The sequence below is a fragment of the Microcaecilia unicolor genome, chromosome 1, assembly GCF_901765095.1.
Source record: "Microcaecilia unicolor chromosome 1, aMicUni1.1, whole genome shotgun sequence".
Lineage (NCBI taxonomy): Eukaryota > Metazoa > Chordata > Amphibia > Gymnophiona > Siphonopidae > Microcaecilia > Microcaecilia unicolor.
In genome coordinates this window covers 346,977,340-346,993,361 of record NC_044031.1, presented here as the reverse complement: position 1 = coordinate 346,993,361, position 16,022 = coordinate 346,977,340, and the positions used below count along the sequence as shown (strand labels likewise).

Sequence of the window (16,022 nt, the reverse complement as noted above, 5' to 3'; positions counted from 1 at the left end):
GCTTAGTGGAGATTGGGTGGCAGAGCTGGTGGTGGGAGGCGGGGCTAGTGCTGGGCAGACTTCTACAGTCTGTGCCCTAAAAAATGGCAGATAGAAATCAAGGTCAGGTATACACATAAAGTAGCACATATGAGTTTATCTTGTTGGGCAGACTGGATGGACCGTGTAGGTCTTTCTCTGCCGTCATCTACTATGTTACTATGTAGAAAGTTAACTATCCTTTCTTTCAGCAGCGACTCCATTATTATTTCTGCCACCGACGTGAGACTTACCAGTCTGTAGTTTCCCACTTCTTCCCTGTCTCCACTTTTGTGAAGAGGGACCACATCCGCTCGTCTCCAATCTTGCAGAACCTCTCCCATCTCTAAAGATTTATTAAATAAATCTTTAAGAGATCCCGCCAAGACCTCTCTGAGCTCCTTCAGTATCCTGGGATGTATCCCATCCAGCCCCATAGCTTTGTTCACCTTCAGATTTTCAGCTGTTTATAAACTCCTTCTTCCATAAATGGTGCAGTATCCACTCCATTCCCAGACGTTCCCTCAGTAGCCAACTGTGGTCCTTCTCCAGGATTTTCCTCTGTGAACACCGAAGAGAAATAATTGTTTAGCACATTCGCTTTATCTTCATCACTCTCCACATAGCCATTCTCATTGTCTTTCAGTCTCACAATTCCATTCCTATCTCTTCTTCTTTCTCCACTATATCTGAAAAAGGTCTTGTCACCTCTCTTTACATCTTTAGCCATTTTTTCTTCCCCTTGCGCTTTAGCTAGCCGTATTTCCCTCTTCACGTCTTTCAGTTTAATCCGATAATCTTTTCCGTGATCCTCTTGTTGCATTCTTTTGTATTTCTTGAACAAAGCCTCTTTTGCTCTTATTTTTTCAGCTACTTGTTTGGAGAACCATATAGGCTTCCTGCTTCTCTTGTTTTTGTTTACTTTCCTCACAAAAAGATCAGTCGCCATATTTATTGCAGTTTTTAGCTTGAACCACTGTTTTTCCACTTCTACGCCTTCCCACGCCAATAGCTCCTTCTTCAGGTATTCCCCCATGTTATCAAAATCAGTATGTCTGAAATACAGTACTTTGAATTTTGTGCGTCCGCACTCCGCCTTCGCCCTTATATCAAACCATACAGTGTGATGATCGCTATTACATAGGTGGGCACCCACCTGGATATCAGAAACACTACCTCCATTAGTGAGCACTAGATCCAGCATCGACCCTTCCCTTGTGAGTTCCGTCACCATTTGTCTGAGTAAGGCACTTTGACAGACATCCACAATCTCCCTTCTTCTTTCCGATTCCGCAGACGGGACATTCCAATCCACGTCAGACAAATTGAAATCTCCCAACAGTAGCACCTCCCCTTTCATACCAATCTTTTGAATATCTTCTATCAGATCCTTGTCTAACTTCTCCGTTTGCGCAGGAGGTCTGTAGATAACGCCCGCGTGGATACAGGTTGTGTCTTCTCTTTCCAGGATGATCCATAAAGCTTCTTCTTTTCCCCAGGTTCCCTGCGTTTCAGCCGCTCTGATATTCTCTCTCACGTACAGAACCACTCCACCTCTTCGGCCCTCTCTATCCTTCCTAAAAAGATTATAGCCCGGTACGGTCACATCCCATTCATGAGAATCGTTGAACCATGTCTCTGTAATTGCAACAATATCCAATTTTCCTTCAAACATCAGGGCTTGCAAGTCTTGAACCTCTTTTCTTAGACTACGTGCATTTGTGCACATAGCTTTCCATGTGCTTAGTGAGTTTCGGTGGTATTTTATATTTACATGACCTTTCCCTCTGCCATCATGTTTGCCATCATGTTTATTCTGGGGGTGACTTTCCGAAATCCCGTTTCCTTTTGTCACCCCCACCCTCTAGTTTAAATGTCTAGAAACATACTGTCTGAATTTCTCCCCAAGGATCCTTTTTCCCATCACAGAAAGATGTGGCCCATCATTACAGTACAGACTGTTATTTTTCCATGTATTACCACATTCTCCTATATATCTAAAACCTTCTTCTATACACCAAGACTGAAGCCACTTATTGAATTCCTCTGTTTTGCGTAGTCTTTCCTCTCCCCTCCCCAACGTAGGAATTACTTTGAAAAAAGCCACAGTCCGAACCAAAGATTTCAGTCCCTCCCCAAACTTGACCATGATAATATAGGCATTGCCTGTCAACTCTTCTGAGAGTAGGACACTCCCTTGATGGATCTTTTTGCCTCTCATCTCACCAACAAAGTACCTCAGTTTTGCTCCAGGCTCAGCTCACACGCAGACTGGCATCAGATGTCTTTCTCCTACTTTGAGGAATGGGACTTCAGTACGCATTTCCTCCGATCCCTCTAATAGGAAAAACATGCCTGGACCAGGGAACCATGATTCTCATGGTACAGGCCAAAGCAGATGTGGTTCCCTCTATTTCTGGAATTCTTCTCCAAGGTACTGTGGAGATTGGACTGTTCTCCAACCTCATCACCCACAACGAGGGATTTCTTCTGCATTCCACCTTCCAGTCCCGGGCCCTCACAGCTGGATATTGAGAGTGTAGACTTTGCCTCCTTGCAGCTGCTCAAGGGTGTCTCCAAGATCTTCCTGGCTTCCAGGAAGAATTCCACCAAGAGGTGTTACAATTTAAAATGGACAAAGTTTGCTGCCTGCTGTGAGGCAAGGCCCTAGACCAGTGATGGCAAACCTTTCAGAGACCGAGTGCCCAAACAGCAACCCAAAATCTAATTATTTATTGCAAAGTGCCGGTACTCATTATGGGCGGGGTCACCACATATGACTCCACCCCTATGATCGCCACACCCCTTACACCAGCCATGCCGCATATAAACAGACATCATTGAAAACATTATACTAGTATAGGAGAGAAAAAATAACATGATTTTTTTCATTATAAATCATTTCTGTTAGCTGTTACAGCTCCAGTATACCCAGTGCAAACTAAGACAGCAGATGTAAATTCTCAAATTGGACATATTCCAAACAGTAAAATGAAAATAAAATGATTTTTCCTACCTTTGTTGTCTGGTGATATTGGTCCCACTCTCTGATTCTGCTGCTCTCTATCTGTTCTCTTAACACCATTTCCAGGGTTTCCTTTCCATTTATTTCTTTACTTTCCTCCTTTCTTCTTCATTTCTTTTTTTTTTTTTGAACTTTATGTATTTTATTCAATGTTTTAATATCAATACAAAGTACTCAACAGATACAATAATAACTTTGCATATCTCAAATACAGCCAATAAAACAACTGTTGTACAGTCTCTATACAGTGGGGGAAATAAGTATTTGATCCCTTGCTGATTTTGTAAGTTTGCCCACTGACAAAGACATGAGCAGCCCATAATTGAAGGGTAGGTTATTGGTAACAGTGAGAGATAGCACATCACAAATTAAATCCGGAAAATCACATTGTGGAAAGTATATGAATTTATTTGCATTCTGCAGAGGGAAATAAGTATTTAATCCCTCTGGCAAACAAGACCTAATACTTGGTGGCAAAACCCTTGTTGGCAAGCACAGCGGTCAGACGTCTTCTGTAGTTGATGATGAGGTTTGCACACATGTCAGGAGGAATTTTGGTCCACTCCTCTTTGCAGATCATCTCTAAATCATTAAGAGTTCTGGGCTGTCGCTTGGCAACTCGCAGCTTCAGCTCCCTCCATAAGTTTTCAATGGGATTAAGGTCTGGTGACTGGCTAGGCCACTCCATGACCCTAATGTGCTTCTTCCTGAGCCACTCCTTTGTTGCCTTGGCTGTATGTTTTGGGTCATTGTCGTGCTGGAAGACCCAGCCACGACCCATTTTTAAGGCCCTGGCGGAGGGAAGGAGGTTGTCACTCAGAATTGTACGGTACATGGCCCCATCCATTCTCCCATTGATGCGGTGAAGTAGTCCTGTGCCCTTAGCAGAGAAACACCCCCAAAACATAACATTTCCACCTCCATGCTTGACAGTGGGGACGGTGTTCTTTGGGTCATAGGCAGCATTTCTCTTCCTCCAAACACGGCGAGTTGAGTTCATGCCAAAGAGCTCAATTTTTGTCTCATCTGACCACAGCACCTTCTCCCAATCACTCTCGGCATCATCCAGGTGTTCACTGGCAAACTTCAGACGGGCCGTCACATGTGCCTTCCGGAGCAGCGGGACCTTGCGGGCACTGCAGGATTGCAATCCGTTATGTCGTAATGTGTTACCAATGGTTTTCGTGGTGACAGTGGTCCCAGCTGCCTTGAGATCATTGACAAGTTCCCCCCTTGTAGTTGTAGGCTGATTTCTAACCTTCCTCATGATCAAGGATACCCCACGAGGTGAGATTTTGCGTGGAGCCCCAGATCTTTGTCGATTGACAGTCATTTTGTACTTCTTCCATTTTCTTACTATGGCACCAACAGTTGTCTCCTTCTCGCCCAGCGTCTTACTGATGGTTTTGTAGCCCATTCCAGCCTTGTGCAGGTGTATGATCTTGTCCCTGACATCCTTAGACAGCTCCTTGCTCTTGGCCATTTTGTAGAGGTTAGAGTCTGACTGATTCACTGAGTCTGTGGACAGGTGTCTTTCATACAGGTGACCATTGCCGACAGCTGTCTGTCATGCAGGTAACGAGTTGATTTGGAGCATCTACCTGGTCTGTAGGGGCCAGATCTCTTACTGGTTGGTGGGGGATCAAATACTTATTTCCCTCTGCAGAATGCAAATAAATTCATATACTTTCCACAATGTGATTTTCCGGATTTAATTTGTGATGTGCTATCTCTCACTGTTACCAATAACCTACCCTTCAATTATGGGCTGCTCATGTCTTTGTCAGTGGGCAAACTTACAAAATCAGCAAGGGATCAAATACTTATTTCCCCCACTGTATATGCTATAAACTGTTATAATAAGCCATCCTTGCCCTCTTATGAATGTCCTAACCTGTAAATAAGCAAACTGATCTGTAGCCGGTAGCCCAAATTTCCTCTGGAGTTTCCCAAACTCTCTCATTTTCCCTTCATCCAGTAAGTCTTGAAAAGTCCGCAACTCTTTTTGTTTCCATTCTTTAAATACTCCCCCATCAGCCCCTGCTGGAAACTCCGGTTCTTGTGTAATCTGTGCAAGAGTGGATACCGCACTGCTCCTCCTGAGTTTTTCTTTCATAATAACCCATATATTGAGGAAATGAATCACAAATGGGTTGTCCCCCTTTTTCTTAGAAATTGCCCTGAAGTCTAGACGCCCACAAGCTCCCTCCTAAATTTCTCCCTGGAGTAAACTCCTGTTCCAATAATGTCACAGGTGACTCATCCCCCTTATCCCATTCCGCTATTTGTTTTAGTTGTGCAGCTTGATAATACCATACTAAATTTGGCAGTCCCCTCCCCCCTTGTTCAACCCCACCCCACAATATCCTTTTGGCTATCCTCGCTCGCTTCCCCCCCCCCCCCCCCCCCCAAGTAAACTTTATTATATCCGATTGTAATCTGTTTAGTTCGCTTCTGGATATCCCCACTGGGAGAGTCTGAAAGAGGAAGAGCATTCTAGGTATAATATTCATTTTGATCACAGCGATTTTCCCCCACCAAGACAACCATCCATTCTTCCACCTACTCATATCCGCCCGTACCTCTCTCATCAAAGGCACATAGTTCAATACATACAATTGAGAAAGGTCTCGAGGCAGCTGCATGTCCAGATACTTAAAACTTCCACTCGCTTTTTTGAATAAGAAGGGTTGGAGCAAACCATCTATTTCTTGATCTTATATCGTTATCCCCATAATTTCCGACTTATCATAGTTTACCTTAAAGCCGGATATTTCCCCAAAACCCTGAAGTTCTTTACTTAAACTGGGCAATGTACCCTTGGGATCCCTAACATAAAATAAAATGTCATCAGCAAACAGGGCAATTTTATGTTCTCTCCCTCCTGTATGAAGCCCCTGTATGTTATGCGCTTCCCTAATTGCTTGTGCAAATGGTTCGATTGCTAGAGCGAATAAAATTGGAGATAGCGGGCATCCCTGTCTAGTACCCCTTTGGATGGGGAACTGTTCCGCGTATCCCCCATTAACTTTTATCCTTGCCACCGGGGCCGCATATAATCCCTTCAACCATCCTATAATTCCGAATCCAAACCCCATAGCATTCAGAACCTCCCATAGATATTCCCACTCCACTCTATCAAATGCCTTTTCTGCATCTGTTGTTAATAATGCAAAGGCTTCCCCTTGTTGCTGGGCCCCCCAGATTACATTTATTGATCTCCGAATATTATCTGCCACTTTCCTATGCGGTATAAAACCCGATTGATCCACATGAATTAACTGGGGTAAGACCTTATTAACTCTGTCTGCCATAACTTTGGCCAATATTTTGACATCGACATTAATTAATGATATGGGTCTATATGAGCCACATAGAGTGGGGTCTCGTGTCGGTTTAAGTATAACTGAAATACCTGCCATATGCATATTAGGGGGTAACCTCCCTGTCTGGTAACACTCGTTTCCTACTCTACACAGGAGGGGTCCCAACTCTGCATTTAAAACTTTATAAAATTTGGCCGTGTAACCATCCAGCCCTGGTGCTTTGCCCCCCTTTAAGCCCTTGATTACCTCCCGTATTTCGTCTATGTGAATGGGTCTCTCCAGTTCCTTCCGTTGCCCCTCTGTCAATTGTTTGAGGCCCAGCCCATGGAGATAGCTCTGTATCTGGGATTTGGACCCTAATGTCTCTTTTGAATATAGCCTTGTCTAATATTGGACAAATTGGTCCCTAATCTCCCCATCCTGATGGAACATCTTATCTCCTGTCCCTTTTATTTTAGTGATAGTTCTGTTTATTTGTCTCTGTCGCAAGCTTCTTGCCAGCATTCTACTCGATTTATTACTGTACTCAAAAAACTTTTGTTGCAATATTTTTCTGTGAAATTCCATCTGTTTAATTTGGATTTTCTGTAACTCTGCTTTGCAGCTCTGCAATTCCTGTAATGTGGCTCGTTTCACATCCCCGTGTTGCTGGGCCTCCAACCCTGCCAGTCTCTGTCTAATTTCAAGTTCCCTATGCTGTCTCTCTTTTTTCCTTCGTGCTCCACTTTATATTTAGAGGGTATAAGGTACCCTCTAATTACCGCTCTAAGCGCGTCCCATACTATTCCGTCTGATACCTCCTCTGTATAATTATGTACCAGGTATTCCTTTATTACTTCCTTTAGCTTATTACATTCTTGTTCTTCCTCCAACAGACTCTCATTTAGTCTCCACACTGTGAATTTCCTCTCTCCCATTAGGCCGTTTAACTTTATCCAAACAGGGGCGTGATCAGAGGCATGTATGCTACCAATTTCAGATTCTATAACCTCTCCCCATAAATTTCTGGAACACCACACCATATCCAATCTAGTATAGATTTGTTGTGCATGTGAATAAAGTACATAAGTACATAAGTACATAAGTAGTGCCATACTGGGAAAGACCAAAGGTCCATCTAGCCCAGCATCCTGTCACCGACAGTGGCCAATCCAGGTCAAGGGCACCTGGCACGCTCCCTAAACGTAAAAACATTCCAGACAAGTTATACCTAAAAATGCGGAATTTTTCCAAGTCCATTTAATAGCGGTCTATGGACTTGTCCTTTAGGAATCTATCTAACCCCTTTTTAAACTCCGTCAAGCTAACCGCCCGTACCACGTTCTCCGGCAACGAATTCCAGAGTCTAATTACACGTTGGGTGAAGAAAAATTTTCTCCGATTCGTTTTAAATTTACCACACTGTAGCTTCAACTCATGCCCTCTAGTCCTAGTATTTTTGGATAGCGTGAACAGTCGCTTCACATCCACCCGATCCATTCCACTCATTATTTTATACACTTCTATCATATCTCCCCTCAGCCGTCTCTTCTCCAAGCTGAAAAGCCCTAGCCTTCTCAGCCTCTCTTCATAGGAAAGTCGTCCCATCCCCACTATCATTTTCGTCGCCCTTCGCTGTACCTTTTCCAATTCTACTATATCTTTTTTGAGATACGAATATGTTTTTTGTCCTGTATGCTGTAACCTCCATATGTCTATTAAATCTAAATCCTTAAACATTCTCAGTAGTTTTACTCTGCCTGCTTGTGCTCCCCCGAGATGTCCCCTGGAATGATCCAGGCCTTTTAGTGTCAAATTAAAATCTCCCCCATAATTATCTGCCCCTTGGCAAACCTCAAGAGTTCTAGCCTCAGTTTTTCAAAGAATGTCCCTTGTCCCTCATTTGGTGCGTATACATTCACAAAAGTAATGATTGTGCTTTGAATTTTTCCCCGTACTGCTAGACATCTACCTTGACTTTCCATATAAGTTTCTTCCTGTTCAAATCGTACCCCCTCCCTTACGTATATTGCCAGTCCTCTCTTTTTCCCTCCCTTTGGGTCACTCAGAGCCAAATTCGGTCCCAGTCTAGTATTTTGTATCAGTCTAATGTCCTTCTTTTGTATGTGTGTCTCCTGCATCATTACTACATCACAGTGCATTTTACATAGTTCTTGGCACCATCGAGGACACGCAGCGGCTTCAAGCATTGTACTCGGTGCAACCGGACCATTTCAAGTACGCGACCCCCATGCCTGGTGTCTCCAGTGTCTTGGGCCTGACCATATGCCAGCTTCTTGTAAGCTGTGTAAGTTGATGAAAAAGCGGACCCAGGTGGTTCGAGAGGCTCAGCGTGAGAAACATTTTCCAGATCGGTCCGGTCCTTCGACGTCGGCATCGACATCGGTACCGAGGTCGGTGGCGTTGGCATCAAGGGAAGGATCAACATCAGGAGTTCAGGTAATGGCTGCCGAAAGACCACAACGTGCTGGGAGCAGCGAGGCATCGAGTGGGTCTCCACCTGTCTCGAGTCCTACTGCTATGCAGGCCCCCCCGGGACCGACCTTCGTTGGACCCGGGCCCGAGGAGGCGTGAGGATTCCACATCCTTCTCTTTGGTACCGAGGAGTCTCGATGACGGGCGTCGAGCGAAGACAGAGAAGCACCGTCATCGATCTCCTTCCATGCATGGTAACGAGAGCTCCGGGGAGCCGAGGGAGTCAGCACCCGAGAAGCGCCGGCGCCGGGAGGACCGCTCACCCTACATTCAGGAGGTGCCGATGCGTCTGTCATCTAGCAGCCTGGTACCGGCTCTCGAGCCTCCTCAGATTCTGCAACCAACTCCTCCATCGGCCCACCAGCCTTTTCCGATGGAAGCTCTCGACGAGCGCATCCGGGCCCTTCTTCCAGAGCTCCTGGAAGGGTTGCTGCGCAATCTGCCTCGGTGTCGGGGGTGCTTGCGCCTTCCATACCGACTGCAGAAGCGCCATCTGGGACATCGCCTGTGAGGAGGTTCCTGTCGGCGGTGCTGCTTGCGGTACCGGCGTTGGCTGCCACCCGGGCCAATTCCCCCTCGACGTCGGTGGAGGAAGCTTCGCCTGAGTCTAGGTAGGGGTCGACTTCTCGACACCCCCCACGAGGTCGTCGATCCTCAAAGTCAAGACAGGCTTGGATTCGGGCTGCTCTTAGGGAGCTTTTGTCCGAAACTGATGAGAAGCGCTCGTGGGAAGAGGAGGAAGACCCTAGATACTTTTCGGAGGAAGAGTCATGTGGGGTTCCGCCAATTTGTAGAATGTCTCCACCTGAGAGTCTCTCTTTTTCATCTTTTGTTCGGGAAATGTCTAAGGACATTCCATTCCCTATGGAGGTTGTGGATGAGCCCAGGGCCGAGATGCTCGAGGTCTTGGATTATCCTTCTCCGCCTGCTGTGGTTGCTACGGCCCCCCTTGCATAATACAGTGAGGGAAGTGCTTATGCGAAATTGGTCATGCCCTCTTTCTAATCCAGTTGTCCCCAAAAAGTCCGAGTCCCAGTACAGAGTCCATGGAGAGCCTGTAATGGTGAAGGCCCAACTTCCTCACGATTCCATGGTGGTGGACTCTGCTTTCAGAAGAGCCAAGAGTACTAGAGACTATGCCTCGGCGCTCACAGGTAGAGAGTCTAGGACCTTGGATTCTTTTGGGAGGTATACGTATCAGGGCGCTATGCTCGCTGCCAAGATCCAGACATATCAGATCTACTCAAGCATCCACTTGCGGAACTCCTCCGGAGCTTGCTGAACCTTTTCACCAGGTGGTCAGGCAGCAGAAGGCGTGTCGCAAATTCCTGGCCAGGGGGTATTACGACACTTTTGATGTGGCATCCCGAGTAGCTGCTCAAGGTATAGTGATGCGCAGACTCTCATGGCTGCGTGTCTCTGACCTGGATCAGAAGACCCAGCAGCGAATGGCGGATGTTCCTTGCTGGGGGGATAATCTTTTTGGAGAAAAAATAGAGGACATGGTCGATCAGATAAAAAAGCATCATGACGTCATGGATTCTCTTTCCTGCCAGACGTCTTCTGCTACTTCCTCCTAGGAGATTTTTTGGAGGGAAGAGGAGTGCTCCCTATTCCTATAACAGGCGTGGGTACACTCCTGCTTCTCGCCAGCCGGTTCAGGCTCAGCCCCAGCATGTGTGTTCCCGTCAACGCCGTGCGCCAAAGGCCCCTAGGGCTCCCCAGCAAAAGCAAGGGACGGGCATTTGACTGGCTCCAGTGCAGCATAGCCTCGGTACAAGTGTCCGTGCCGGATGGCTTGCCTGTCGGGGGGAGGTTGATATTTTTTCACCAAAGGTGGCCTCTTATAACCTCCGACAGATGAGTTCTTCAAATAGTCCGGTTAAGATACACTCTCAATTTGGTATCCAAGCCTCCAAATTGCCCACCGGGAGCTCAGTCCTTCAGCTCCCAGCACAAGCAGGTACTTGTAGAGGAACTCTCCGCCCTTCTAAAGGCCAATGCGGTCGAACCCGTTCCACCAGGGGAAGAAGGGCTGGGATTCTATTCCAGGTACTTTCTTGTGCAAAAGAAAACAAGGGGGATGCGTCCCATCCTAGACCTAAGGGCCCTGAACAAATTCCTTCTCCAAGAGAAGTTCAGGATGGTTTCCCTGGGCACCATTCTTCCCATGATTCAGGAAAGCGATTGGCTATACTCTCTGGACTTAAAGGATGCCTATACTCACATTTCGATACTTCCAGCTCACAGGAAGTATCTTCCATTTCGGTTGGGAACTCAGCATTTTCAGTACTGTGTACTGCCCTTTGGTCTCGCATTTGAGCCCAGGGTATTCACAAAGTGCTTAGCAGTTGCCGCAGCATCACTACGCAGACTGGGAGTTCATGTGTTCCCTTATCTCGACGATTGGCTGGTGAAGAGCACCTCGGAGGCGGGAGCTCTACAGTCCATGCGGATAACTATTCGACTGCTGGAGCTACTAGGGTTTGTAATCCCACCTTGTCCCGGTTCAGAAATTGGAGTTTATTGGAGCTCTGTTGGACACACGGATGGCTCGAACTTATCTTCCCCAGGCAAGGGCAGACAACCTCCTGACCCTAGTGTCCTTCACTCGAGCGTCACGACAGATCACAGCTCGGCAGATGTTGAGACTTTTGGGGCATATGACTTCCACAGTTCACATGGACCGTTGAACCATGATTCTGATTGCACCTTTTTGGCCCCGTCAGACCTGGTTCCCTCTTCTTCTGGAGTTGTCCTCCGAAGAACTGTGGAGATTGGACTGTTTTCCGACTCTCATCACTCAGAATGAGGGGTCGCTTCTACATCCCAACCTTCAGTCTCTGGCTCTCATGGCCCTCTTGGAGGGTGTCTTCCGAGTCTTGCTTGTTTCCAGGAAAGATTCCACTAAGAGGTATTACTCTTTGAAATGGAGGAGGTTTGCCGTCTGGTGTGACAGCAAGGCCCTAGATCCTTTTTCTTGTCCTACACGGACGCTTCTTGAATACCTTCTACACTTATCAGAGTCTGGTCTCAAGACCAACTCCGTAAGGGTTCATCTTAGTGCAATCAGTGCTTATCATCAACGTATAGAGGGTCAACCTATCACTGGACAGCCTTTAGTTGTTCGTTTTATGAGAGGTTTGCTTTTGTCGAAGCCACCAGTGTCGTGGGATCTCAATGTCGTTCTCACCCAGCTGATGAAAGCTCCTTTTGAGCCACTGAATTCCTGCCATTTTAAGTTCTTGACCTGGAAGGTCATTTTCTTGGTGGCTGTTACTTCAGCTCATAGAGTCAGTGAGCTCCAAGCCCTGGTAGTGCATTCACCTTATATCAAGTTTCATCATAACAGAGTAGTGCTCCGCACGCACCCTAAGTTCTTGCCAAAGGTGGTGTCGGAGTTCCATCTGAGTCAGTCAATTGTCTTGCCAACTTTTTTCCCCCGTCCACATATCCGCCCTGGTGAGGACAAGTTGCACACCTTGGACTGTAAGAGAGCATTGGCCTTTTACGTGGAGCGGACAAAGCCCTTCAGACAGTCCGCCCAGTTGTTTATTTCTTTCGACCCCGACAGGAGGGGAGTCACCATCGGAAAATGCACAATTTCTAATAGGTTAGCGGATTGCATTTCCTTCACTTATGCCCAAGTTGGGCTGACTCTACAGGGTCATGTCATGGCTCATAATGTTAGAGCTGTGGCTACATCAGTGGCCCACTTAAAGTCAGCCTCCATTGAAGAGATTTGCAAGGCTGCAACATGGTCATTGGTCCACACATTCACATCTCACTACTGCCTTCAGCAGGATACCCGACGCAACAGTCGGTTTGGGCAGTCGGTACTGCAGAATCTGTTCGGGGTTTAGAATCCAACTCCACCCTCCTAGGCCCATTTCTGTTTTGTTCCAGGCTGCACTCTCATCTAGTTGTGTTTCTTTTCAGGTCAATCTCTGTTATGTCCTCGCCGTTGCGAGGCCCAATTGACCAATGTTTATTATTTTGAGTGAGCCGGGGGGCTAGGGATACCCCATACGTAAGAATATTGAGCCTGCTTGTCCTCGGAGAAAATGAAGATACATACCTGTAGCAGGTATTCTTCGAGGACAGCAGGTTCAATATTCTTACAACCCTTCCTTCTCCCCGTTGGAGCTGTTACAGTTCTATACTTTGCTTTTTACTAACTGATTAGGACACGCTCGCGTCGTGGGCGGTAAGCCGTTCGCGACGGCGCGTTCTGGAGAATTTTTTTGTTTTCAAAGTTCCATACTCCTGGGCCGTTGCAGACGACGACCCATACATGAGAATATTGAGCCTGCTGTCCTCGGAGAATACCTGCTTCATTTTATATAGGTGACCTCTATTTTTGCTGTAAACTGGTGTTTGAGGGGCTTCGAGGGTAGGGGGAGTATCTGAGGGTTGGGAGCATGCAAATAATGTCTTTAGTTAAATCAGCATTGTTTTATTACACTGTTTGGTATTTTGGTGCTGTACAGTTTTCTTTTACTTATTAAAAATAAAATAAATTGGAGGTGGAAATAAACAATGGGGTTTAAAGAGAATGACTCCCCTAATCCCTGATTTTAATGCCTTGGCTAGAATCAACACTTTTTAAAAACCTGTGCATGTCTCTGAGCTGGTTTAAAATATGATAGTGATATTTTTCCCATACACATATATTCCTTTTGTAAAATGGGAATGCAAGTGTAGATTTTTGTAGATTGTAGGACCATATGGCCTTAACAGTGCATGTAACTCCCCTTGTAGATCTTCGCATGTAAATAGCACCTGTTTGAAATTGCAGTTTACACGTTTGTACTACCTAGATTTTATGTGGCAGTTATTGAACTCATATAAATAAATAAGAGCATGATATAAAGTCTATATATAAAACCTTGTTAAGATTTTCACTTAATTTACTGGATTCTCTTTGTAATAAGATGCTTTGTTCAATTGTAGATGCCCCAGAATTCAAGGTATTTCAGTTTGTTGCCAAATTAATTCTCCCAGTACATTTAAAGTACTAGTTTCCGTCTTTGCTGTGACGAGAATTAATTTGGCATCATGTTGAATTACCTTAAGTTCTGGAACACCTATAGTTCAACAAAGCAGCTTATGGAAAAACTCTTGTAAATGGACCCTTTTACTGCATAGAATAATAATAATTGCATTGTTTTGCTTTCCTTTGCTAGAAAGCATGGCTTCCAACTGCACAGAAATTAAGCAATGTTGTCTATAAACTTGTACTATTGATTGATGCTTTTTCCGAAGTTAAGACCAGATGTAGTAAGAATGTTTCCTATAAGCCCAAAATGGGAGGGGGGAACTACATATGATAGTGCAAGTATGGGACAAATAAAGCTAGATTCTATATGTGGCACTGAAAAAAATACGCCTAGGCATATCCTATAAACTACGCCTAACGTTAGGCATGGTTTATAGAATACACCTAGGGCACGACTAAATCTAGTTGCCGGAATTTACACCAAGTAGAACTTGGTGTAAATGCTGGCTACTAACTTATGCGTGGAACAGGTGTATTCTATAACAGTATGAATAATTTTTAGAAATACCCACGAGCTGCCCATTTCACAGCCATGGCCATGCCACTTTTTTGGCAGCGCGCATTAGAATTTACGCGCATCACTTTATAGAATACGCTTGGCAAGTTGTGTGAATAAACTCTAGTTAAAGCCAATTAGTGTCAATTGCTTGCTGATTGGCTTGTTAAGATAATTAAGTTTTGCACGCAATACAGAATATGACCTGAATTACGCATGTAACTCAAGTCGCATTGTATAGAATCTGGGGGATAATGTGTGCACTCCTGCAGATATGCTATATCTGGTTAAAACAAGTAGGTTTCTGTATACGTTACATTTTTTTAAATAATTTTTTTTTAATCTGGAGAAGCTAATGAAAATAACTTAAATTACAGACGTGCTAAAGTGGTCAGGGTGATCGGTCTGTTGGCTTCACATGCAGTTGAGTTGAAAGAAAATGTTCCTGTCACTGAGGTAATATGGATTTCTTTTTTTACTGTCCTAAAGTACAAACAGTTAACATACCGTTGAGCTAATTTTCAATGCACTTAGACTTTAAAAAGTTTCATAGTCTAAGTTAGGGTTACCATATGGCTCCAGAAAAAGGAGGACGGATTGAGCCAGCCGGGTTTTACTTCCATTGCTTTCAATGGAAGTAATTGGGCCACCGGGTTTTACTTCCATTGCTTTCAATGGAAAGCAATGGAAATAAAACCCGGCTGGCTCAATCCGTCCTCCTTTTTCTGGAGCCATATGGTAACCCTAGTCTAAGTGCTTTGAAAATATGCCTCCATATTTATTCCCCTGTAAGTCACCCCACATAGATCTCCTTACTTTCCCTTTTAGTCATCCCATGGACATAGAAACTTTCATATAGGTCGCCCTGTACCCTCCCTCCCTTTCTGCATCAGTTCCATCCCTATTCTCCCCGTCTAGCTGCAGAAGCTGCCACTATAGTCCCCCCCACTTTCCCTATGCCAGCACTTTCTGACATACCTCCTTCCTGGTGCTGCAAAGCATTTTCAAAGCCAGAACAGGACCTTCCCCTGCAGGCCCACGTTCAGATGTGCCTCCATGTGAGCCCTCTGTCTGACAGGAAGTTGATCATGGTAGCTCCCTTAATGCACTTCTTGTCAAGGAGAGGGTGCATCTGAGCTTAGGCCTGCAGAGGAAGGCCCCATGCTGGCTCTAAAAATGCTCTGCTGCACAGGACACCAGGAAAAGGTATGCCTAAAATTGCAGGAATGGAGAAGGGGAGGGTATGTTAAACTTGCAGCTGCAGTGGTCAGACAGGGTGTACCCCAGAGAAGATAGTGCGTGGAAGGGAAGATGCTGGAATCAGCATGGGTGGGTGGGGAAGCTGGTAGACCCGCATATAGGTTGCTTTCCCTCATGTTTGATTTTAAAAAAAGGGTAAAAAATTGTGGGACCTGTATTCGATTATATATGATAGTTTAATCAAGCAAGGATATAGAATGTAGTGAAGTTTTTATGCTTTTTGTATTAGCTATAATTATAAAAATATTGACATAATTCCAGGATAGTTGTAAGACATAGATCAACAGGAGCAAAATGGCTTTGTATGTACTTCACTGGAACTTGCTTGTGATAATTTCTTTTATTAGCCAATATCTAGTGGGA

The 16,022-nt window shown here is 45.2% G+C and overlaps 1 protein-coding gene across 1 annotated transcript in view; it reads left to right on the top strand.

Annotated features, from left to right (window-relative positions):
• The window catches only part of ULK4 (unc-51 like kinase 4), a gene marked incomplete in the record, with an annotated part of 1,752,451 nt that overhangs the window by 655,777 nt on the left and 1,080,652 nt on the right, over positions 1–16,022 (top strand). The window contains 1 exon segment of the mRNA XM_030209369.1: positions 14,777–14,855. Within this exon segment, the coding sequence (XP_030065229.1) occupies positions 14,777–14,855 (79 nt within the window).